Raw genomic sequence first — 23845 nt, forward strand, 5'->3', positions numbered from 1 at the left:
AAGTCTAATAATTTGGTATAAATTACCATTATTCTGGTTTGACGTTTTCAATACCAGCTTCGTTGTATTATAACTACATACACCTTGTACTAACCTAGAATAATATTATCAACATGTATTGATATACAAAATACCGATATCTATCTTGAACTAGTGGGCAAGATATCATTCTCAGATCAAAAATTAGATGTAATTGATATAGACTATATCTAAATATAGTAACTTTAGATCGAAATATTATGTTTATAATATTGATGTTATTATTGCCTATCTGGATAAAGATTTAAGAGTCTCTTATTATATGTAAAAGGCGGACATAGGCTAAAAATATATTCTGGCACTTATGCAAAGTGAATAATCATTTTTTCACGATCAAAATATGTGCTAGATAAAGTTTGTCGGTAGTCTTTGAAGGCATTTTGTTTTGAGAAGATATAACAGAAGCTATTAGAGAGTTATTGTATTAATTCTTTAGGATGGTACTTCTATACACATAGGAACGTTAGAATAGGCATATAGAAACGTTAAAATAGGTATTTCGGCGTTATGAAACTGGTTCATAAAAAATTATTAGAGCACTATGAAAATTGAGATGACAGAAACAATCAGGATGAGTCAAACAGATACAAGGAGGAAATAAACCTAATAATATATAGTAATACTGCTAATATATATTGCATTTTTACAAAAAGTTGAAAGAGGTTAAATTGAAAATAATAAAATTTCTAGTCATAACTGAATATAGTGATAGAACAAAGTGCTGCGATATAAACACAACGAAAAACATCTAAACGTTGTAATGGAATATAGGGAATGGTTAGAACAACTGATTGATTGTTATTATGACAAGGATAAAGTTATATTAGGTATACATTCAAAAACATTTTTAGTATATAACAAGGAGTTTACTGAGTAGATTTAAGTTTAAGAGTTTATGTGATATTACCAAATGCATAAATATAGATAGTAAAGGGTAATAGTGTGGAAGAGGATAATTTGTATAGGCTACGTATGAGGTATTTGGGCTAAGAAATTATCGAAATATAAACATGTTTTTATAGGCAAATGAGAAAATTATATTTGAAATTATATGGAAGATTTTTAGTTCAATATTACAGGAGATAATCAAAGGTGATGATGTTAAGTGAGTTGGTGACAGATTAATTAAAAATATAGAATAGGATGTTTTTAAAAGATGGTAGGATATTATAGAGAGAGGATTAGGTAGTCAAGACTAAGACAGAAAGACCAAAATTGATAAAGGATACGTTGAAGATAATGTAATATAATATAAGTTTGAAGAACACAATAGATTTGAGTAAGTTGAATAATAAATAATGTGTAAGGATATAATGGTATTTTAATATGACTAAATAATGAGATCGATGAATTAAACGAGGAAGGATTATATTATAGGGAGGACAAGTTAATGGTTTAATGGTTTGGTTATTGAAAAATCTAAAGCTGAGTGTAGATGAGGTTGTATACTATGTAGGTCTCAATTATTTTGGTTTATATGAACAGGAATAGGATTCAGGTAGAAAAGAATTAAAGTTTTTTAGCTGAAGAAATGAAACAAGATGAGAAAAGTGTGAAAGATTGGATTAGTAAATGTTGATTGGTGATAGTTGTTTAAAGTAAGATAAAAGTTAGTTGTAGGGTAATTAGATGATGGAGAGCGAGAAGACGTATACGATGACAGCTTGATAAAGTTAGGGTTGAAAATAAGAGATATAGGGATGTGGCAGAAGATGATGAATTACGGTTTAGAGAATATGTGAGTTTAATAGCGTTTGGAGAAAGCTTTATTATTTTAGCTGTAGAAGAATTGTTGTAGTAATCAAATATATTAGCTAATAGATTCAAGGATAGAAATGATTGTGAGAGTGAATTTAGTGACTACTTGAAAGTAAGCAAATGTAATAGTGAAATGGTCCCGTTATACTGGGACATAGAGATTGTGTTGGGTATGATAGAGATTACAAATACATTGGAGGGTTTGACGAAAATGGACACATATAGGTTAGTATGATATAGATTAAATATGGAAAAAAGTAGGTATAAATGGTTAATAATCAATTATTATAAGTGAACATAGATATTATAGAAATTGATAGCTAGTCAAAAGTTGATGAATAGTAGGATTTGATTTGTGATGTCAAGATGTTAATATATTTATCAGATGATTAAGATAAATAACGAATATGAAGCTTAGGAATATAAAGAAAAGACTATTTTGTTTTTATTTAGTAGGTTTAGATTTTTTAGGGCTATGAATATCTGAGATTAGGAAAGTTGAGATAGAATTCAGGTAGAGAAATTTTTAACACTTTCATGATAGGAATATAATAATCTAGATGCAGTTAGGGTTAACGAAGATATTAATATTTATGATTTTGATAGATATTATTAATATAAGTAAAAAACCATTACAATTTAAGGTATTGTTGGTATATTCAAAATGATTAGAGGAGTGAATAATCACGATACAAATAGTTAAAACATTCAAGGAAGTACTTGAATGAATTGATAATATTAGATTTATGAATATTTAGTTTCTGTTTTGGTCTAAATTCGAATATCAATCTAATTTTTTTTGTAAAAAAACATTATGTTCGATTTAGGTATTGATAAATTCTCTTGAAATATTTATTAAAAGGATAGCCTAACCAAAAATATTTTTTGAAAAGTGTGTGTTGAAATTTATGTCTAGTTTGTTGTACTATCTTAAGAATGACAAATCATAAAAATAAAAAAAAATAGGGCAGCGTTGAATATAAAGGGGGTAGATAAATTATAAGGATATAGCTAATAGTTAATATAAAAATAATATAAAAATAAACATATAAAAAATAATTAAATATCAAAATGATAAGTTATATATATATAATGTATATATTTATAATATTAAAATATTATATTTAAATTAATGTTAAATATAATTAAAAAGGTTATATCGAGTTAAAAGTATATATTATAGTATAGATTAAAATTTATTTTTATATACTTTTATCAATTGATATTATATTATTAAAAATTATATTTAATAAATATGTTATAAAATATATAAGATATTGAAATATAAATTATATATATATAGCTAGTTGTATAAGATGAATATATATAATAATGATAATTTTATATTGTGAATATAAAAGATAATAATAATTAATATTATTATTATAAATTAATAAAGAGAATAGTTATTATAGATGAGTTATAGATGAGTTATAATATATTATATATAATATATATATATAATATGAATAATATATAGTAAAAGATATATTAGATATATATATAGTTACCTGGTTGATCCTGCCAGTAGTTATATGCTTGTCACGATGATTAAGCCATGCAAGTGTAAGTATAAGTTTTTTATTTATAGAAAACGAGACTGCGGACAGCTCAATAGTGCAGTTTAATTAATCTAAGTAATTATAAATTATATGGATAACCGTAGGAAATCTAGGGCTAATACATGATTTATATTAGTTTTGTTAGAAATAAGTGAGTAATAACAAAAAAGTATATAATGTGTGTAAAAACAGATTATAGAAAGTATGAAAATTGTTTATAATTATTTAAACGAGTAATTACAAGAGAATCTGCCCTATCAACTATGGTAGGTTAGATAGAGGCTAACCTAGGTTATAACGGGTGACGGGGATTTAGAGTTTGATTCCGGAGAGGGAGCCTGAGAAATGGCTACCACTTCCACGGAAGGCAGCAGGCGCGTAAATTACCCAATTGTAAATATTTTCTATAATATATAAATATGCAAATATTATGTATATTATAGAAATGTACAGAGGTAGAGAAATGACGTAAAGGTGATTTTGGTTATACCAAGATATGCTTTAATGATAATGAGTTAAAATAACAATTAGAATATTAAATTGGAGGGCAAGTCTGGTGCCAGCAGCCGCGGTAATTCCAGCTCCAATAGTGTATATTAAAATTGTTGAAGTTAAAAAGTTCGTAGTTGAAGTTTATATTTTTATAGTTTATATTTGATTATTTATAATAGTTAGATATAAAATATAGAAAGATTTAATAAATATAATACCTTAATTAAATTATAGTGATTGAAGGAATAATAAGTTTTATACAAAATATGAGTAACAATTAAGGTATATGATAGATTTAAGTATATATAATGAATGAAAATGATTGGGATTAGATGTATTGGTTGGCTAGAGGTGAAATTCTATGATTCAACCAAGACAAACTAAAGCGAAAGCATTTAATAAGAGTAATTTTGTCAATAAAGAACGAAGGGATAAGGATCGAAGATGATTAGATACCGTCGTAGTTTATCCAGTAAATGATGATAATTAAAGGTTTGATATATATTAAAATATCTAATAATTCTATATGGATTAGAAGATAAATGTATATATTAAGAATTTTGATGAGAAATCGTTGAATATTTATATTTCTTGGGGGAGTATGTTAGCAAGAATGAAACTTAAAGGAATTGACGGAAGGGCACAACAAGGAGTGGAACTTGCGGCTTAATTTGACTCAACACGGGAAATTTTACCAAGGTAGGATATGAAAAGGATTGACAGATTAATATAATTAGCGAATAAAGGATCTTTCTTGATATCATAAGTGGTGGTGCATGGCCGTTCTTAGTTGGTGGAGTGATTTGTCAGGTTAATTCCGATAACGAACGAGATGATAAAAATATGTTGTATTTTTAGTTATTATATATATATTATATATATATATAAGATAATGAAAAAATAGATCATATTTGATTAATTACGATCAAATATTAAGTAATTTGAAAAGTATCGCAATAACAGGTCTGTGATGCCCTTTGATATCTTGGGCTGCACGCGTGTTACAATAATAACAAGAGAATGATTTAATAAGCAGATTTATATATTAATATTATATTAATATATAAATTAAATATAGCTATATGAAATATAGCTAAGAGCATATAAAATGTTATTTAATTAGTTGGGGATAGATTATTGTAATTATTAATCTTGAACAAGGAATTCCTAGTAATTACATGTCATCAACATGTGATGATTAAGTCCCTGCCCTTTGTACACACCGCCCGTCGCTCCTACCGATTGGATTATGAGATGAAAATTAAGGAGTAGTTTGTTATATATGTATATCTATACCTCTATATAACTATATTACAAATTAATTTGAATTTTATAATTTAGAGGAAGGAGAAGTCGTAACAAGGTCTCCGTAGGTGAACCTGCGGAGGGATCATTAGAGAGTTATAAATTAAAAACAATAAATATATAATATAGTATTCTATAAATTATATAAACTATATTTATGATAAAAAGATATATATATAAATAAATAATATTTAATATAAAAATAAAAATATATTAATAATGGATATCTTGGTTCCTTTTAAACGATGATGAGCGTAGTTAGATACGATAATATTATTATGAATTACAAATATGTTATAAACAATTAGTTTATATGAATAATAAAGTTCTCTAATGCGAAATGCACTATATATCATATATAGATATATAGTATAAATATTTCAAATATTATATTATAATATATATATATTATATATTATTATGTTATATAAAATATAATCTTTTATATAATTAAATCTATGATATATTCAATTATATATATATATACACAAATATATATAGAGATAATACATATATATATATTTGTGTATATATATATAGACATAACGAGATATATTTGAAATATTTAAGATGACCCTCTGAATTTAAGCATATTACTAAGAGGAGGTTAAGTTATAAAAAAAGAAAACAAATGTGATTCTATTAGTAACGGCGAGTGAAAGTAGATAAAAGTTCAATTATTGAAATTGATTATATCTATTAGTAATAATAGTATAGATAAATAATCAATAATGTAATATTAGTTACAATAATATTTATTTAATAATGTATATATAATATTAATTGATTTTGAAATAAAATAATAATATAAGGTTAAAGTCCTGTAATTTTATATATATACATATTATATATATGATTATTGTAATAAGAGTCGATTTGTTTGAGATTGCAAATCTAATAAAATATATATATATTCTGAATATATATATAAAGAGATAGATTACTCTTAAAACTAAATATGATATATAAAAGGAGACCGATAGTGAATATTTAAAAAGTACCGTGAGGGAATGATGAAAAGAACTTTGAAAAAAGAGAGTTAAATAGACTTTGAAATTATTAATATAATTAACGTTATTGATATCATCTAATATAATATATTATTCTCTATATATATCTATATATATAGAATAGTATACTATAAAAATATGTTATATATTAAATAAAAATATATAATAATATATTACAAATGATATGATATTAATAATAACCGTCTTGAAACACGGACCAAGGAGTCTAAAATTAAAGCAAGTATTATTATTTAGTCAAAATAAATATACATATAGAAATAGAAATAATATTCAGTTTATAGGATTTAGTTTTTTTATATAAAAAATAAATCACTTATAGTTTTAATTTTAGGACCCGAAAGATGGTGAACTATTCCTGTATAGGTAGAAGTTTTAAGAAATTAAAATGGATGACCGTAGCAATGTTGACGTGCAAATCACTTGTATAATATGGGAATAGGTGCGAAAGACTAATCGAACCATTTAGTAGCTGGTTTCCTCCGAAATATCTCTAAGGATAGCGGGTATAATAAATATCTATATATATATTATATTAAATCTAATATATATATAATTTAGTATTATGAGGTAAAGAAATGATAAGAGTTAATGTATAATATAACTTCGGTTATATTATACGGTTAGGAATAAATATTATTTCTAAACTATTCTCAAACTTTAAATATGTAATATATATGTATTATACCTAGTTGGCCATGATTTGGTAAGCAGATATGGTTATATGGGATCAACCATAAGTAAAGATAAGATGTTAAAATGAATTTATCGAATATTGATAAAGGTAAAAGCTATGATTTAATAAAGACAGCAGGAAGGTGATTATGGAAGTAGATATCCTCTAAGAAGTGTGTAACAACATACCTGCCGAATTAAATTGTGCTTAAAATGGATAACGCATAAGTGATCGACAAATTAAATATAATATACTTATATATTATATATTTGTTTAATATTATTAATATATTAATTATTGGTATATCACTAATAATTATGTATATTAATATATAATTAATATCGATTCTTTACAAGATTTATTATAATAAATTATATAAATCTTAGTAGGAGGACATTAATATTTATATAAAGTAATAAAGTGATTTATTATGAATAAATATTAAGAGCAGATCTTGGTTATAGTAGCAAATACTCATAATAAAATTCAATAATCATATTGATTATATATATATGAGGACCGAAGTGGATAATGGTTTCTATATAAAGTTAATCTATATAGAGTTAGTCGTTCCTAATACAATATAGTAAATAATATATAAAAAATAAATATAAGTATTTATTAAGAAAAGGAATAATTTTAACATTAATTAACCATTAATTATATATAATATAAACTATACACACTTATAATGTTTATAGTTATGTGGTGACATGTCTGAAAATATAAATCTAAAAAGTATAATATAGGTTAAAAAAGAGTTATCTTTTCTTTATAATATATATATATATTTATACTAATATAAATATAAATGTAGACAATAGAATATTAATCATTAATAGAAATTGTTTACTATATAGAAGATATTATATATGTAATATTATATATATTATATGTAACAATATAATATATACGATATTATAAAAAATAATATTTAACTGTGTATTGTACTCGTAAAAATTAGATTTATATATAATTTAAAAATATATAATAATGAACGTACAGATAACCGCATCAGGTATCCTATGATAAAATCGTTTGGTCGATAGAATTAATATTAATAAGGGAAGTCGGCAAATTAGATCTGTAACTTCGGGAGAAAGATTGGCTCTGATGGATCAATATAATAATCTATCTTCATTATTATATATATCTTATATTAGAACTGATTACTAAAACGAGGAATCCGACTGTTTAACTAAAACATAGTATAATGATAGATATAAGATAATATTTATGACATTATATGATTTCTGCCCAGTGCTCAGAATGTCAATATTAAAGAAATTTAATAAAGCTCGGGTAAACGGCGGGAGTAACTATGACTCTCTTAAGGTAGCCAAATGCCTCGTCATTTAATTGGTGACGCGCATGAATGGATTAACGAGATTCCTACTGTCCCTATTAATAATCTAGTGAAATAACAGCCAAGGGAACGGGCTTGGGTAAATGTTTATTATATATAAAAATAACTATTTATATAATATATAAAAATATTATAAAAATAACCTGCGGGGAAAGAAGACCCTGTTGAGCTTGACTCTAGTTAAAATACTTAAAAAAATAAAATTAGTATAGTATAGGTGGGAGTTATGTCAATTTATTGTCATAACGTCAATGAAATACCACTATAATTATTATTTTTTTAATTAAATGATAAATATAGATATATCATTAAATTTTCATTTAAATATATTACCAATTATCTTATATTATTGTTCCTCTCGTACTAAATAATATTACTATTAAAATAGGATTATATTGTATACACCTGTAGGTTAAAACTAACCTGTCTCACGACGGTCTGAACCCAGCTCACGTTCCCTTTTATTGGGTGAACAATCCTACACTTTTTGAATTCTGCTTCACAATGATAGGAAGAGCCGACATCGAAGGATCAAAAAGCAACGTCGATATGAACTCTTGGCTGCCACAAGCCAGTTATCCCTGTGGTAACTTTTCTGACACCTCTGAAGGGAAGGATTTAAGTTTATATAATCCATATATAGTATATAGATTATATTTATCCCATTTAAAAAATATGGTTTCAAAGGATCTTTAGGCCCAACTTTCATTTATATATTATTCTTACTTAAAATAATATTCAAATAAACATTTACCCTTATATTCTACATAAGATTTCTTTTCTTATTGAGTTTATCTTTGGACACCTGTGTTATATTTTAACAGATGTGCCGCCCCAGCCAAACTCCCCATTAAAATAATTTTAATGATATTTAGATTATGATGCATAATTTATAAAATCATACAATTATAAATTGTAAAGCTAAAATTTTTATATGGTTATATATATATATATATATAATCTATTAATAGTTGGAAGCATATAAAACTAGAAATATAAAAAATAAGGCTAGATTAAATAGGATAATAATTATATATAATATAATATGATATATTAGTCTATGTGATGAATATATATTATATTAGATATAATTATGAAAATAAATTGAAAAAGACAATGAAAAATATTATATTATAATTAAGGAATTGTAAATATTAGAGTTTATAAATATTATATTATGTAAATAGTATAATATAAAACGATATATCGAGTCCTTTAATTATTATTAAATATATGTATAAATAAGGATTAATAATAATATATAATATTAATAATTTTCTGGAAAATGATTATCTGGATAATTCAAAATATTGTTAATATTCAATGTATGTATATAAATACAATCTATAGCATTATATTTATTTATATTATATTTTTTAATAAACACAATATTACTATTGATAATAATTATTTTTTTAGTTGCAAAATTAATATAAATAATAGTAAATCAAATAATATATAAAATCTATATTTTTTGTTAATAAATTCATCATATTACTATTAATACTTATTACATTGACCAATCAGATCTTTTATCTGTGCTTATCTATATTTTTTTTTCTTCACGCATGGTATGCTGATCGTGCTCATTTAGTGGATAAATAAATAATATGACGTTTTGATCTTGAGCTATGCTTATGATAGTATTGTAATAAATTGTTATCAGAGGTTTTGTTTTTGCCAAATTTTACCTTTTTTTATTGATAATTCTTTTGATAGAATAGCTTCTGTGATCATTTATTTTTATTAATATGTGATTCTATAGAGATTTGCAGAGCTATATAAACTATGAAATAATAGCAGACAAAACAAACATAGAATAACGACTAGGATAAGGATTTCAGGTTATAAAGCTATGCACTGATCTGATTTCTATGACGTTTATGCGAATATATTCAATATTCTCATTAATGGTGTATGAAATTATCTAATTTGCATAAAAATGTTTATCACTCGATATCTCTTGAATTATTTCCAGTGCTTGCTTCATTTGTTTCTTGTTTGTTTCTTTACCTACTGCTAATTTTTCCGACACCTTTTCTCTATATTCTACTTTTTTTGGTTCTTTTTATTTACTAGCAATATATTCTCCTAATATGTACATTAATTATAAACCTAGTGTTGACGGCATTGATATTATCCCCCAATTTCTGATCTGCATGGGTCGTTACTTGGCATAAAGTTTTCCTTTTAATATAAAAGAACTGATTTACTATAGAATACCAAAAATGTTCGTTATTGGATAAATCTATGCATATTTTAGTAAATTTATTTCTGTATCTGGTTTCGCTAAGCTCTTACTCTAGTCTCATATTCTTTTAATTTATATTTTTGCTGATTTTTTCACTGTCTGGATTGCTTCTTCTGCATTTACTTCTTCTTCCGAGGATGATTCCAATGACGTTGTTATTCGTTTTATATCTTTGTATCCACTAATTTTCCTATTTTAACTTTTTCTTCAATTTCATTCTTTTTATCCTGATGTAGTATACCAATACTATAATCTTATTATTTTACTTAGAACTGAGTTTTTCTAATATTTTAATGTCGTTTTCTATTTTTTTGATTTATTACTAAGCAAACCTTTCTTGTGTCTTCTACCTTATCTCTGCCAAAAGCTGCTAATCTTTCTGTAATTCCTATTAACCTTAACATTCCTTGGTTAAATTGGATTATTTCCACTAGCAAAAATGTAACAGAAAAAGTTATAGGAGTAACAATCAGGGAGGAAATAGAAAAATTGAAAAAAACGTGCATAGGAAAATTAGCAGAAGAAATGAGATTAGTAAGTATAGAAAAAGCAAGAGACTTACCAGAAATTTTGAAAAATTGTACGGAACGAAATGAAGAATGCATGAAAAAAATAAGAGATGCATTGTTCGGATTACAAGGCATTCATGTAGCAAAAAAAGTAATAGAAAAACGGGAAGAAAATATTGTTTACAAGACGCGAAAGAAAAAATTGACCCAGAAGAGAAACAATTTCATCATAGCAAATGCACTAGAGAAAGGTAATGTTGGTATAAATAAAAAAGCCTAGGGATATAACAGAGCATGCCAACCACATTCAAGAACTATAGCAGGACAACTAAAATGCTTTAGATACCAAATGTAGGACGTTACATCCCAAATTACTAGTCTCAAAAAGACCTGGGAGGACTCTGTTTAAACAGGCGTTCACTAAAAGATAAACCTCTAGTTGGAAAAAAATATGGTTCTAGATAGAAGCCACATTGGAACTAAAATTGAATAACTAATAGAAGGACTTCCCACAAAAAATTTTTCGACTATCTACGAAGAGAAGAACTTGACACGACTAATACTAATTTGAAGGGTGAGGAGGAGAAGATAGTGTCGAAGATTTACCACTCTGAATCATTTAAGCCTACGATTTCTATTGAAAAATAAGAAAAATCCACAAACGCCTAATGGTCTGAAATACGTCGGCAAAGGCCCGATAGAAGTCTGATACCCACTTGCAGGTCTGAGAAATAATATTGTGTATCATATTAATGGATGGTTTATCGTTACACCCAAGAGAAGTTATGCTGATATTGTGAAATGTCATGATAAAATACGCGAATGTGATAAATGCTATGAAGAATATACACAATCGAGTAGAATTGGATTGCAACCTGGAAGGTGTGACTCGCCTTCAGCTCATATTCCCTCTCCACTGGCTTCTCCATAAAGAAGAATAATATCTATTCTGGATTAGAAAAATACAAAACTAAATTTGAAAGAACAGATAAATCAATGAAAATACCAAAGTATATGAATATCTTGATAATACCTTCTTTTCATAGTTCGCTGTTCCTTTAAGCCCTCCATTGTTTTGTTCTCTTTTTTTTTTCTTTTCAGTTTATAGCACTTTTTAGAGCTAGCAGTTTATTTTCTGCTGCTTTTATTTACTGGGTTTTCAATACTCTTCACATACTCAACTTTTCCTACATTTACTCCCACTTCTAGTGCATACGTTCTTGACAATTCCATTTTCTTTTTACATGAGTGTTCTTTTTTGGTATTCAGATCACTCCTTTATTATCTACATATAAATCTACGTTTCCATATTCTAGCCTACTTCATTTAAACAAATTTCTAACTTCTGTGAGTTCTATTATATTGATTCTCATAGTCCCTCCTTCTTCTTTAGTGATATACCTTTTACTGCTCATTTTTGCTCTGCCAATTTTCTGAAAATCTTTTCATGTCTTTCAAACTCTTCTTCCTCGATTACTTATTCTTTAATCACTCTAATTATCGTTTTTTTACTTCGATTAATTGGAACATACAAATACTGAGATGTTGGATTAACCACTTTTTCTAACGTTCTCCATATCCCCTATTTCAATTTTACGCAACTACAACTTCCTAATACTCCCCACGTTTTTAATCCCTCTGAGATTTAGGACTTAAAAAATCAAGCTTTAAAAGTGACGTAGCTTTAAAAAAACTGATTTAAGTACAATTTACTTAAAACTGTCCGTTGTCAAATAGCACTTAGCACAGTTTTTGTTAAAAACAATTCTGACTACCCTTTTAACTTTTTTAATAATTTTTTGCGTAATAAATTTAATAATGTTTCTTGCATAGATATTCTAGTGCCCTTGTCTTATTTTCTATTTTTTTAGGTGTTAATATTTCTATTCTTTCCTTGATTTGCTCGATATACCTCAGGTAGTCACTAATTTCTTGTTTCAGGCCTTCTATTTCCATGTCTTCTTCTATTTCATTTTGGCGTCTTCTATTCTATTGATTGAATCCAAAAATGCTAACGGATTCTTTAAGCCTTCAACATTTTTTTCTCGATTGATTTTTTTTCTATTCTCCCATGAATTGTCTAAATTTTCTGTTTTTCATTCATTAACTACTGGTCAAATTTGGTTGCTTCTGCATCCTGATAACACCTTCTTTCCACATTTTACCTCTTTTTACAATCCTCATGTTGTTTTCTTTCCAGTTTCTAAAGCTTTTATGGGCTAATAATTTATCACCACTATTTTTATTTGCTGAATTTTCGGTATTTTTAACGTATTCAATTTTTTTCAAGTTTATTCCTACTTCTATGTTCTTAACGATGCTATTTCTGTACTTTCCGCTTCGACGTTTCCCTTTAATATACCCACTAATTCCTTATCTATAAATACAATTCTACTTTATCTCCTTCTAGTCTACTCTTCAGATATTTGAAAACATTTACCCCTATAGGTCCTCTTATCCTTGATCCTCATGATCCTTCTTTTTCTTTCAAGAATCCCTCACATTTCATTCTCGCCTTTCACTTGCCTATCCACCATTTGATGCATCTGTATACACTCTATCTCTCTTGTTCTCAATATCACCTCTTACTGTCCAGAGTCCCGTTCTGTAAACTTCCTTTATATTTTCTCTCGCTCTTCCTGTTCTTCGTTTATCACTTCTACAATCCACCTTCTTACTTCTCTTAACTGCAGAAAAAAAACACCATAGTGCCTAACAACCATAATGCTTGTCGAGCATCTCCCTTTTTCCAAACCCCAATAACCCTATTCCTCTCTTCATCTGAGACTTTTACTAGATCTTTCTATAATACAAAAATTTTGTTTCAAAAACACTTCAACGTTGTTAATATTTTCTACGCGCTTCCTTGTTTCTTCTATAGGTCAAAACATCATCAAAATATCGAAGCAATTTATTGCATTGAACATACGTTCTAGTACATTCACTGAAAACTCGTCGACGGTACTCGGCGCATCTTATTAGTCCAAAAATCTTTCCTATCCAAGTAGCCCACCTCGCTCTATTTTCACTGAATACTCAATACTTTTTGACCTCTCTATCCACTGATATTCTCCAGTACACATCCTTCAAATCCGTTTCGGTAAAACATTCAAATCTTCTCGCGTGATCACAAATACTGCTAAACTTGGTACACCTAAATATATTCGTCGCTCTCTTATCGACCTCTCTATGTCCAATTGTTGCTCCTCATGAATTGTTGCTTTTTTTGAAACCAAATCGGTCGGACTGTTACATTCACCATCTTTTTCTAGCATGTCTAAATGCCTTTTCAATCACTCTTCAATTGACATAATCCTTAAAAAATATTTTACACTGCTGACCCGTATTAAAAGTCTGTCACCTGTACTCTGCCTTCGTCCATAACTATCTATTGGCTTTATTATTTCTCATAGTCTTTGCCAACACAATTCTATCTCCTTTTCTGGTACTACTTCTTTCTTGACATATTATAGTCCTAGTCCTCTTACGCATTTCTTTCCGCTCATTTCATGTGAACTCCCCTCACAAACCTTGTATCTTCTGTTGCAACCACTTGCTTCGTTTTTCTTATTCTTCTCTCTCCAACTCTTAAACCTCTCTGATTAATCTCCAATTACTCCTGTCTATTATGTTTCTGATTTCATCTGTCAATTTCTCTATTCTGTTGTCTTGTTTCTATAAAAATTTTACAGCATTTATCAGTTTTTCGATTAATATGCTACCCCATTAATCTCTACCCATATTTCCATGTCTTCTTTAACCTTTTTGGTACCAGTTACTACTTCTTCTATTTCTCCCATTCTCTTTTATCTTCTGATTTTCTTTCTCCTATTACTTCTTAACTGCAATTGTTGCTATGAGTTTGCCCACCGTTGATAAGCCCAACAGTATTGTGCTAATATCATCCAAGTCTTCATGAAATCTTTTATAAAAACAGCAGATTTTAAATGTACAATATTCCGTTATCAGATAATTATTTTTTAAATCTGACTGTCGTTCACTATCTAAATTTTGTCTTTTGTCACCTACACTACCTCCCTTTTTATTAACCTATTTATCCTTTCTCTATTTTATCTATTTCCTTGTCTCTAATCTTTTGTAACCTCTCTATTTTTTTATAGCTTCTTCTTCATCTGTGCCGCTTTCCCTTACTTTGTATAATTTTGTTCCCTTCGGATGGGCAAATCTCTTTTTCTTCTATTTATTCACTTCGGAACTCCTCCATTTTGATTTTGCTGTTAATTCTAAAAATCCTGGCTCGCATTTACTCCCTTTTTCTACTGCACTATCTAATGTTCATTTTTTCTCCTTGGTATCACCTGTCTATTCATACCCGGTCTTATCGTACTCTTTCCAAAAATTCACTTTTTGTACTTCTTCCAGGGTAGCATTTAAAAAAATTTTTACCCTAAGTACAGTGAGTTCCTTTAAAACCTGTTAAAGTTTTCATGAAAGGATAAGTGCGGCCGATATCAGTATTATAATTAATAGCAGGGATAACAGGGATAAAATTTATGTTATTGGCAGTATGTAATATAGAAAGTAAAAAGAGAGATTAAAGAAAAGAAAGAAATTTAAAGATTTCTTTCAATACATCACTATTCTTCTTGTATATTATCTACTTTTAATTATCAGTCCATTTTATCTCGTTGTATTTAGTTTTCAACTCATCCCCTTTTTTTCAATACCTATCTTATCCTCAACGCATATATTTTCAATTCTCAATGTGCCTCATCTACTTCTACCGTAGGCTGCCTATTTACGTTTTTGCATATTATCAAATTGTATCAAGAGTACGCTTTATCATATTCTATTCTTGCAATTTCTATTAGCATTTGAAATACATCATCACCGTTAATATTGTCCACGCTACTTACTATAATAAGCATATCGCTGGGCATTATTAGAAGTTTCTTCCTTATTACTATTTTATACACTCTAGTATTAAAATATTCTGTTTATACATTATGGAAAAAATGGGTGCTTTGCTCAAACCCTCTCACTTCATAAACATCCCTTTTCAATTTAGATATTTTGTACCTATTGCATCCGATACGGCCGCCAATCCTACCCCCGTGGTCTAAATTGATGGTTGAAGAACAAGGCAGGTAAGGCGGATAGTTCGTTCACTGGAACCCTTTACAAAAAAGTATAATTAATTAGATCCCAAAATGAATCAAAAAGTGACTGGCACTATTGAAAAGTAAGATCGCGTCACTTGAGACAAAGGGTTAATCACTTAAGTAGTCAGCTAATACTGGAAATCTGTATTCGCCGAAATATGCAGATATACATTCGACATGAAAATTGTTGTCAATACACCAAATATAGGATTTCTGCAGAGCCAACGGATATTTCGCCACGTACAAGTCGTTCAGACGTGGGGACCGCAAGAGCCAATGAGTTTGGACGTGTTTATGACAAATGAAAGTAGGCAGAGGCACCTGGGTTGGGTTTATTAGATAGAGCCGTTAGAGAAGTTTTCCTAGATCGTTTTCATGGAAGCGCCTCTCTGCTCACAACAATCCTTACGGACCTAGCAGTTGCTCGGTTGGCAAGAGCAAACGATTTAGTTCTGATTCGGAGCAGAAAACAGAGGAACTAGCCCCGAGATGAATCGACCCTATAAGCTAACAAAATTCTTCGAGACCAAAAGGTATCTGCAAATACTCACCTGCTCATCGGTGCTTAGATCAAAAGGCTTGTCTCTGTGGTTTCTCTCGCCGCCTTTGTTGAAATATTGAAAATTTATGTGGTCTCTCAAAATTCACTAACGAGCAAACATGTGCATTTAGAATGCCACATGAAAAAGAGCACGTCGGATGCAACCGCCCTGTTCTACGTTCTAGACTCGGCTTTCCTAGAGGCGCTGCTGGCGTCGAATAAATATGCATTTCTGTGACAAAGGTTTTTTCTTTGGAGGCGCCAAGTAAGGAACCCTGAGTCGAGATTTTAAAATGTTGCTTAATGCGTGCGACAGATGCTTGTCGGGAAAATTCACGTACGCTCAATAGACGACGTCTGAGAGTGCAGCGCCCGGGGCTTCCTCTCTTAAGATAGAATAGCCTGGGGTTTCCTCTCTTAAGACAAAATAGTCTGGGGTTTGATACGTGAATGCTGTTGACAAATCCTTTTCGTGGCTGGACTCATGCATACGATATATAGCATCAGCATTCGGAAATTTATTTATATTAACGGCTGGTATGCGACCTGGGTTTTGGATAGTTGCATTTTGGCGGGATACCGTTTTATCCTTAGAAGGTGGACGGGATTGGGCAGATCTGTTCCATTGTCATGGGGGCCTGTTGCGTGGAACCGGCGGTTTCCCCAGGATAGATTGGCTGTTTGCTTTATTGGTTGAGACGGTTGGTGGAGACAACAGACATGGGTGCGTTGTTTGTGACTGATACACTTGAAAGAAGCGAGCAAAGCTCAAATGTCAAAGCCAGCGACACAAAGCGAGAAGATCGTTATTTCATTATTTGACAGGCCTTGTCCGCTTTTTTGCACCTTTTGTGCCTACAAGAGAGAGCATCCCTGGGAGAACTTTCTTGCATCTCGGCCCGCGAAAACTGCGCGGCGGTGAAATTCTCACCGAATGTTTTCGCTGAGCGAGGTTTGCGACGGGTTCCTTTATCGCAGAGTGCACGTGTTTTGATTGCGGTATCAGGTTGGCGGTATGAGTATTCAGGTTTAGAGGAGGCGGCTTGGCGACTAAGAGGCCGATATACGCCTCATTATACTCTCGGCAGCAAAGAGTATGCGTTTCTTGGGTATAAGAATTCTCTAAGCAATATGTGTGTCAACTAAATTTCAGGCGACCCTCTCCGCATCGCGCGTTCCGCTTATACCCTGTTTACGACTACGAGGATCAGAGAATTTGGTTTGCCTATGCTTGCCGCTTTATTCGATCCCATGAGCGTCGGCAAAATCTCTGGCCTGCAACCAACTTCTGGTACATTTTTGACAGGATCGTATGGACATGCACTGTATTAAGAGCGCGTAGGCATTTTGACGGATGGTTCAAGTGCTATGGAGCTGGCGTCGGTTGTGACTGACAGGGCTGAGTCCACAGGCAATGCGGTACTCCATTATTCGAGCCATCCGATGGATGACAAATAGAGACCAGCTTGACGGAGAGTCTTTAACTATTATTTTGCGCAATTTTATTTTTGTGCAACTTTTCAGCTTTGATCGAGGTATTTGTGTGTTCTGGAGCACTGGAGAGATTGGTTGACGGCCATCAGAAACAGACAGGATTGAGATGGCGACAAATGGCGATGGCTCAAGGAGGATAACGCAATGCGGTAGAGAGGCGATTCGGTGATTGACGGGGAAGAAGCAGGAAGGAGCGCGTGGAACGATGAAGGTTTAGAGCCAATTAGCGGATGCAGGTGCATAACGAATGCTATGCGCGATTTCGTGCGCGGACGATTGATTGTGGAGTCCGCGGATTTTGCCCTCACAAGGGATAATAGAGAAGAGGGGAATCAGGCAAGAAGTACGCGAGTAATTTACCATTCTGTGGGATTTTTTCCTCGGCGGCTTGAACGGTGAAGAGGCCTTCAGACGTGGTTGAGAGAAACAGCGGTGTACAAGTTTTAATCAAGAAGGTGGAAAGTGGTAAATATCGATGAACGTGTGTTTTTTAATCCAGTCGAGGTTTGACAGGACTAGAATGTGGTTATTTTATTTTTGAGCAATTTGAAGGTGACAGGAGATCATCACGAGCATACTTGAGGGGTGCACGAGGGACAGATATTTGAGGGAAAGACGTGCATCGAGTTTTTTATGGACGTATAATGGTGAACAGGGGTTTATACATTATCCAAAATTCGAATGCATATTACAGACCGGACTGACAAGGAAAGGCATTATATGTGTCTCTGAGAAGATAGCATAAAATTTCTAGACGAGAGCAAGTGCGTCAAAGACGAATTGAGAAAGACGCATCAATTCAAGGAGGATTGAAAATGCTCATCATCTAAGGAGAACTCTAAAAATCGCCCGATAGTTAAAGGGTTATGTCTCGAGATATGCATAGAAGACCTGAGTTTTTTTTTGGATGGTTTTGATTGTTTTTGTCAATATATAAGGCCGATTCTATGTTAATATTTTTGGATTCAAATTTTGGTTATATCAGCGCTAAGAGCCATTGAAAATTTAGCACTAACAACTGCTACTTTAAATGAAAGACTGACAGGTGCTGCTGTTTTCCAATTACCCAAGTCTAAGCATGAGTGTAGGCTTCAACCTGCCTGGTCACAACAGCCGAATTGCTGAAAATATAAGTGTGCCTTTGGAAACAAAGAATGGTTTACAAGACGAGGCCTTTTCAAGTGCATCTAAAATGTTTTCTACGAATAGTCTTGAAGAAGATAACCTGTCAATTGCGAACAGGGCTGGATATGTGCCTGCATTTAAAGATAAATTGGGAATCGGCCGGTTGGATCGGTACGTTGATAAAGATTATTTTTCTTGAAAGAATAGCTGAGTATTATGTTAGACAACGTTTTTAAGGAGATGATCAAGACAGCAGAGAGTACCTGGTGTCTTGAGGCCGCGGATGTTTTCGATTTTCGGACGCCATCAGTTCAAAAAAAAAAATATATCTTTACAATTTTTTTCTTTTTAGATAATATTCATTTTGTGGAGTCGGATAATTGCTCTCCTCAAAACGATGCTATTTTTCTATAATCGCGCATCTACTGAGTATTGTGTGTACTCTGTTTTTTCCGTTGGATCTGATGCAGTGACGGTGAATTGGACTTTTGTGTTTTTTTATCGAGAATTGCGCAACATTCACTCTATTTCTGCTTGTTAATTGTCGCGCACAACCTTCCACATGTCCTCCTCAGCCGATATAAATCCTGAAGATGTACTGATTCAGGAAAGAGTAATTGCTGTGGAAAGAGAAAAATAGACAATTGACGCTTATACCAATCTCGAATTTTGCACCTATTTTCGGGGCGTCTTTTCCTGAATTCTGATTTTTTATATTGAGCGAGAATGTAATTTTTTGTATAGTACCGTGAACTGGGCCGTAGGCATCACCCCCGAGACAAATGAAGCGATTTAAAAGCGTAGAGATCGAGTCCATTGTTCATTCTGAAATTTCTTTTGACGTCATTTCAATTTTTCTCTATTGTTTCTGACCGGCTTTGTCTTTCCGAATGAGCGGGCATGCGATGCGCGTGCTAAAATGCCTTTGAGGGACGTTTTACGCTTTAAACATTAGAGACAGTTCTCTTTTGGGCTTGCCCTACTGTTTCGGTCAGACAAGTCTAGCCTCTTCCAAGTGCTTAACGGCTGGAGATTCTGATTTTTGCAGGCAGCCTACCGCGAGTTTGGGAGAAGCGTTAAAGACCGGATCCTTTCAAGATGATCCGAATACGCTGACATGTTGCCTATATCATAAGGTGCGTGGTGGAAAGGGGGAGTGGAGGGAAATAGCATTTGGAGAGATGATCCGTGTCACGAAGGGGATAGGAAAGAAGGTCAAGTTAGTAGTCCACGCATCGTTCGCGTTCCGGATGTCGGAATTTCAAACTGTCCTGTACGATTTGATCGAAGACGCGAGTATGACTCAGTCATTTCCTGGAAGGATCAAGCAGAGATGGTTCAACATAGAGCGATACAACACACAGACACCGGATTTACCGGTTTATTCGGCGGAATTGATGATCAAGCTGTTCAAGTTAAGTAAGCAGCTTATGTTTAGCGCCATCGTGGACAGCAGAAAACGAGAATATCCAAATTCTGGTGCCTATCGTGGTAAAACGGTCATTTTTGGGACACACAACTCAGGCAAACAAAGGTAGGTGCTATTATTTTTTTTTGTATTCTCTTTTTGTGCGCGTTGAATAACGGAAAAATTATAAGCAGACCTCACAAGGAGACATCAAAGGAATGTACGTGATGGAAATCGTTGCGAACAAAAGGAGGAATACTCTCTGCCCTCGTAGGAAGGAGTCGTGCATGTTTCAACGGATCTTCAACGATTTATTCGATGAATTCTAATCTTTCTTTTGAAGTTTTTGAGCACAGTGAGAAATTCAAGCAACCCAAATTGAGTTCCGACTCCAAGCCGGATTCCCGTTTGGGCTGGTCTTCTTTTGAAGATGATAACGATGAGTCTTCTTTGATGCAGAAGCAGATGAGTGATGTGAAGGCAGTTTGGTCATCTGGCTCAGCGCCTTCTGGTTTTTCCCTAACTGAGGAGCGGAGAATGCTTGAATCTAAAATTTATTCGACGATTTGTCGCCTCTCGGCGAGAATCCAAAGCGAGGCGAGCAAGCGCGAAAGCTTAGTTGCAGTTTATTTAACTACGTTATGGGAACGGGACGTGGCGGAAAACCTAACGATGCGTATCTATAAATACAATCAATTACTGAAAGAAGAAGTAATGAATATAACCAAGCCGGCTGGAAAAGTTGCATTTCTTTGTGCAGAAGCTAATGGAGAGTATACTGGACAATATACACTTATTGTTACATCCAACGGCCTTGCTCCAAGATCGATTAATATATGTACACTAAATGAATACATCGTAATCTATGATTTTAGAAAGGATGCTTGTTCTATAAAGCTGCTTCCAGTCGCTTTTACTGTCTCCCCTAAATCCAATATCTGTCTTCGAAAAATTTTTCAAATTGAAAAAACACAATTTCTTCCTGCTCCTCTGCGCCAAAAAGCGGTACATCAGACGCTCAACATCGATTCGGATGCCTACAATCTACCGCAGATCACCGTCTATTCTCCAAATTCGCTTACTCATGACGCCGCCCCTTCGACCGACCCAAAGACACCCTCTACAGACGGACGAAACCTCTTCCAGCAAACCATGCCTATACCATATCAGTCAACCGAAACATCTCATCCGTCATTGTTGCTTTACGCGACCAGACCCGTTCAGCCTGAACAGCCACACCTCCATCATTTTATCCCTGAAAACCAGCATCCTGTATCTTTCTACACGACACCCTCCCACCACTATTGCATTGCAAATGATCCCACGAAGGGCCAATCGCATCTGGTCCCGCATTTTCAGCTGCTTGCTCTAAACGAGCAAGTTCAGCCGACCCCAAATTCTCCTGTGAATGCGCCTGTTTTGAACCCCTTCATCCAAAATGGATTCAAACTTGTAGAGCTGTGCTACAATCCGCCCTACGTTGACTATTTACCGCTGTGCTCCGCTCAACATCCCGCGCAAATCGTCTACAACAATGGACTATGCAATATCCCATACGGTTCGAACTGCGAACAAACCCACGCGCCCTCAGACGCCTCTCTGCCCTCCAAGCAGGGCAGAACACCGCACAAGCCACCCGCGCACCAAAAGCGGTAGCTTTTCTCCTGCCAATATATGTGTAAATCATGTAAAAAAAAATTTTTAGACTTGACGTTTTTTATGCCTGCTCAATCCCTCCATTCCACAAGCACTTCGTCCGTCCGAAACCTTTGAGTCGTGTCAGATGCGCTTAAGGGCGTGATGTCTCCGCACCTAAACTGTAGAGCGCCCGTCCAAGCTATCATTGCCCCGTTGTCTATACAATATCGCTCATCCATCGCGCACAGTGTTCCACGGGGACGTCGTTGGTCCAACATTGCCCCCATCATCTCTTGGAGCCTCTTGTTGCATCCCACTCCGCCCACAATCAACACCTCGTTCGATCCACAGTACGCCAGCGCTCGCTCTGTTATCTCCACGAGCATGGCGAAAACCGTCTCCTGCAAACTAAAACATAAATCGGGCACTGTCCAATCGGCGTTTTTTTGCTGCACCATTCTGCTTATGTTCGTCAGTATTCCGGAAAAGCTCACGTCCATTCCCTTCGTGTTGTACGGAAGGGCCACCAGCTTCTTGCCCTTCCTCGCCTCACACTCAATGTTGTAACCCGGACTGGGATCGTTCGATAACCCGATGATCCTGGCAAATCGGTCAAGCATGTTTCCTATTGCAATGTTGATGGTCTCCCCAAATATTCTGTACCTCTTTTTCATATATGCGATCACTTGTGTATTGCTTCCACTCACGTACAACACTACCGGATTCGCTGACTTCGTCACCAGCCTCCCCATTTCAATGTGGGCCACACAGTGATTCACGCCTACAATCGGCTTCCCCCATAGTTGCCCAAGCATCCTAACAACCACCTGATAGACCCTCGTCAGATCAAAAAGACCTTTCCTTTTTGTAGCCCTGTCATACGCACTTACTGCAACGCTCCGCAAACTCGCCGCCATGCCGGGTCCCCTAGTGTATGCCAAACATGCCAGGTCCTGCGGCTAAACCTCCTGTTAGTCTACCCCCTGCGCCCCTTCTTCCAGCGAAAAACCGAAGTGCTGTCTCAAAAAAACCCTCTACGAACGCCAATTCCGGCCTCTCTCAAGCTCTGGAATACCAGGGCGAATATCCATTCTCGGTGATGTCTGGCCGTCTCTTTCGGGAGAAAGCCAGTTCCAGGGGGAGAAATATACGTGTGGCGCGGATTCGAAAGAATGTCGCCATTCATGCTCACCACGCCAACCCCGATCTTGTTCGCACTCCCTTCAAACCCGAGGACATGCAACGCAGCGCCTTCGTAATTCGACTTCATAGGCGCAGATAAAAAACCGAGCAGCTCTCGAAGCCTTTTTTTTTTTTTTGCAATAACGCCATCTTCGTGCGTGAAACCGTTGCCTCTCGGCCAAGCGTTCCGAGAAAATTTTCGGCCCAAATCAAAACTTTTCTGCATCAGCCCTCTTGAAGCGCGATCACCAAAAGTCTGGCTCACAAAGCCGCATTCTCTATGCCGAACTCAGACTCAAGAAAAAAAATGCGAGCCCATCTACATTCAAAACCCAACCAGCGCATCCC

At 33.2% G+C, this 23845-nt stretch overlaps 2 protein-coding genes and 1 long non-coding RNA gene across 4 annotated transcripts; 2 read left to right on the top strand and 1 right to left on the bottom strand.

The window, feature by feature from the left end:
- The first annotated feature begins 416 nt into the window (after positions 1 to 416).
- LOC126316959 (uncharacterized) lies at positions 417 to 2249 on the top strand. The gene is made up of 3 exons (XR_007556351.1): positions 417 to 866; positions 924 to 1318; positions 1404 to 2249. It is a non-coding gene; the product is annotated as an uncharacterized LOC126316959 (long non-coding RNA).
- Positions 2250 to 19418: 17169 nt separating this feature from the next.
- On the top strand, positions 19419 to 22389 carry LOC126316929 (uncharacterized). 2 transcript variants are annotated; one of them, XM_049992957.1, is made up of 5 exons: positions 19419 to 19440; positions 19622 to 19703; positions 20225 to 20803; positions 20869 to 20897; positions 21021 to 22389. In XM_049992957.1, exons 3-5 carry the CDS (start codon positions 20451 to 20453, stop codon positions 22331 to 22333), a joined length of 1695 nt encoding a protein of 564 aa, XP_049848914.1. In that variant the 5' UTR covers positions 19419 to 19440; positions 19622 to 19703; positions 20225 to 20450; the 3' UTR covers positions 22334 to 22389. The 2 variants fall into 2 exon arrangements, with proteins under 2 accessions (XP_049848914.1, XP_049848915.1); XM_049992958.1 differs by having other exon boundaries at positions 20872 to 20897.
- Positions 22390 to 22404: 15 nt separating this feature from the next.
- LOC126317004 (probable tRNA N6-adenosine threonylcarbamoyltransferase) lies at positions 22405 to 23386 on the bottom strand. Its single transcript, XM_049993038.1, has 2 exons — positions 23206 to 23386; positions 22405 to 23142 (listed from the first exon to the last, which is right to left on the bottom strand). The coding sequence occupies exons 1-2, from the start codon at positions 23230 to 23232 to the stop codon at positions 22405 to 22407; spliced, it is 765 nt and encodes a 254-aa protein (XP_049848995.1). The 5' UTR covers positions 23233 to 23386.
- Between the last annotated feature and the right edge of the window lie 459 nt (positions 23387 to 23845).

This window comes from Schistocerca gregaria, unplaced genomic scaffold, assembly GCF_023897955.1.
Source record: "Schistocerca gregaria isolate iqSchGreg1 unplaced genomic scaffold, iqSchGreg1.2 ptg000615l, whole genome shotgun sequence".
NCBI lineage: Eukaryota > Metazoa > Arthropoda > Insecta > Orthoptera > Acrididae > Schistocerca > Schistocerca gregaria.

Coding starts and splice junctions, on each gene's coding strand:
- LOC126316929 (XM_049992957.1), top strand. CDS start 20,451: ATGATCCGTGTCACGAAGGGGATAGGAAAGAAGGTCAAGTTAGTAGTC. Junction 20,804..20,868: donor CACAACTCAGGCAAACAAAG/GTAGGTGCTATT, acceptor AAAAATTATAAG/CAGACCTCACAAGGAGACAT. Junction 20,898..21,020: donor CAAGGAGACATCAAAGGAAT/GTACGTGATGGA, acceptor TTTCTTTTGAAG/TTTTTGAGCACAGTGAGAAA.
- LOC126317004 (XM_049993038.1), bottom strand. CDS start 23,232: ATGGCGGCGAGTTTGCGGAGCGTTGCA. Junction 23,143..23,205: donor CGAGTTTGCGGAGCGTTGCA/GTAAGTGCGTAT, acceptor AGGGTCTATCAG/GTGGTTGTTAGGATGCTTGG.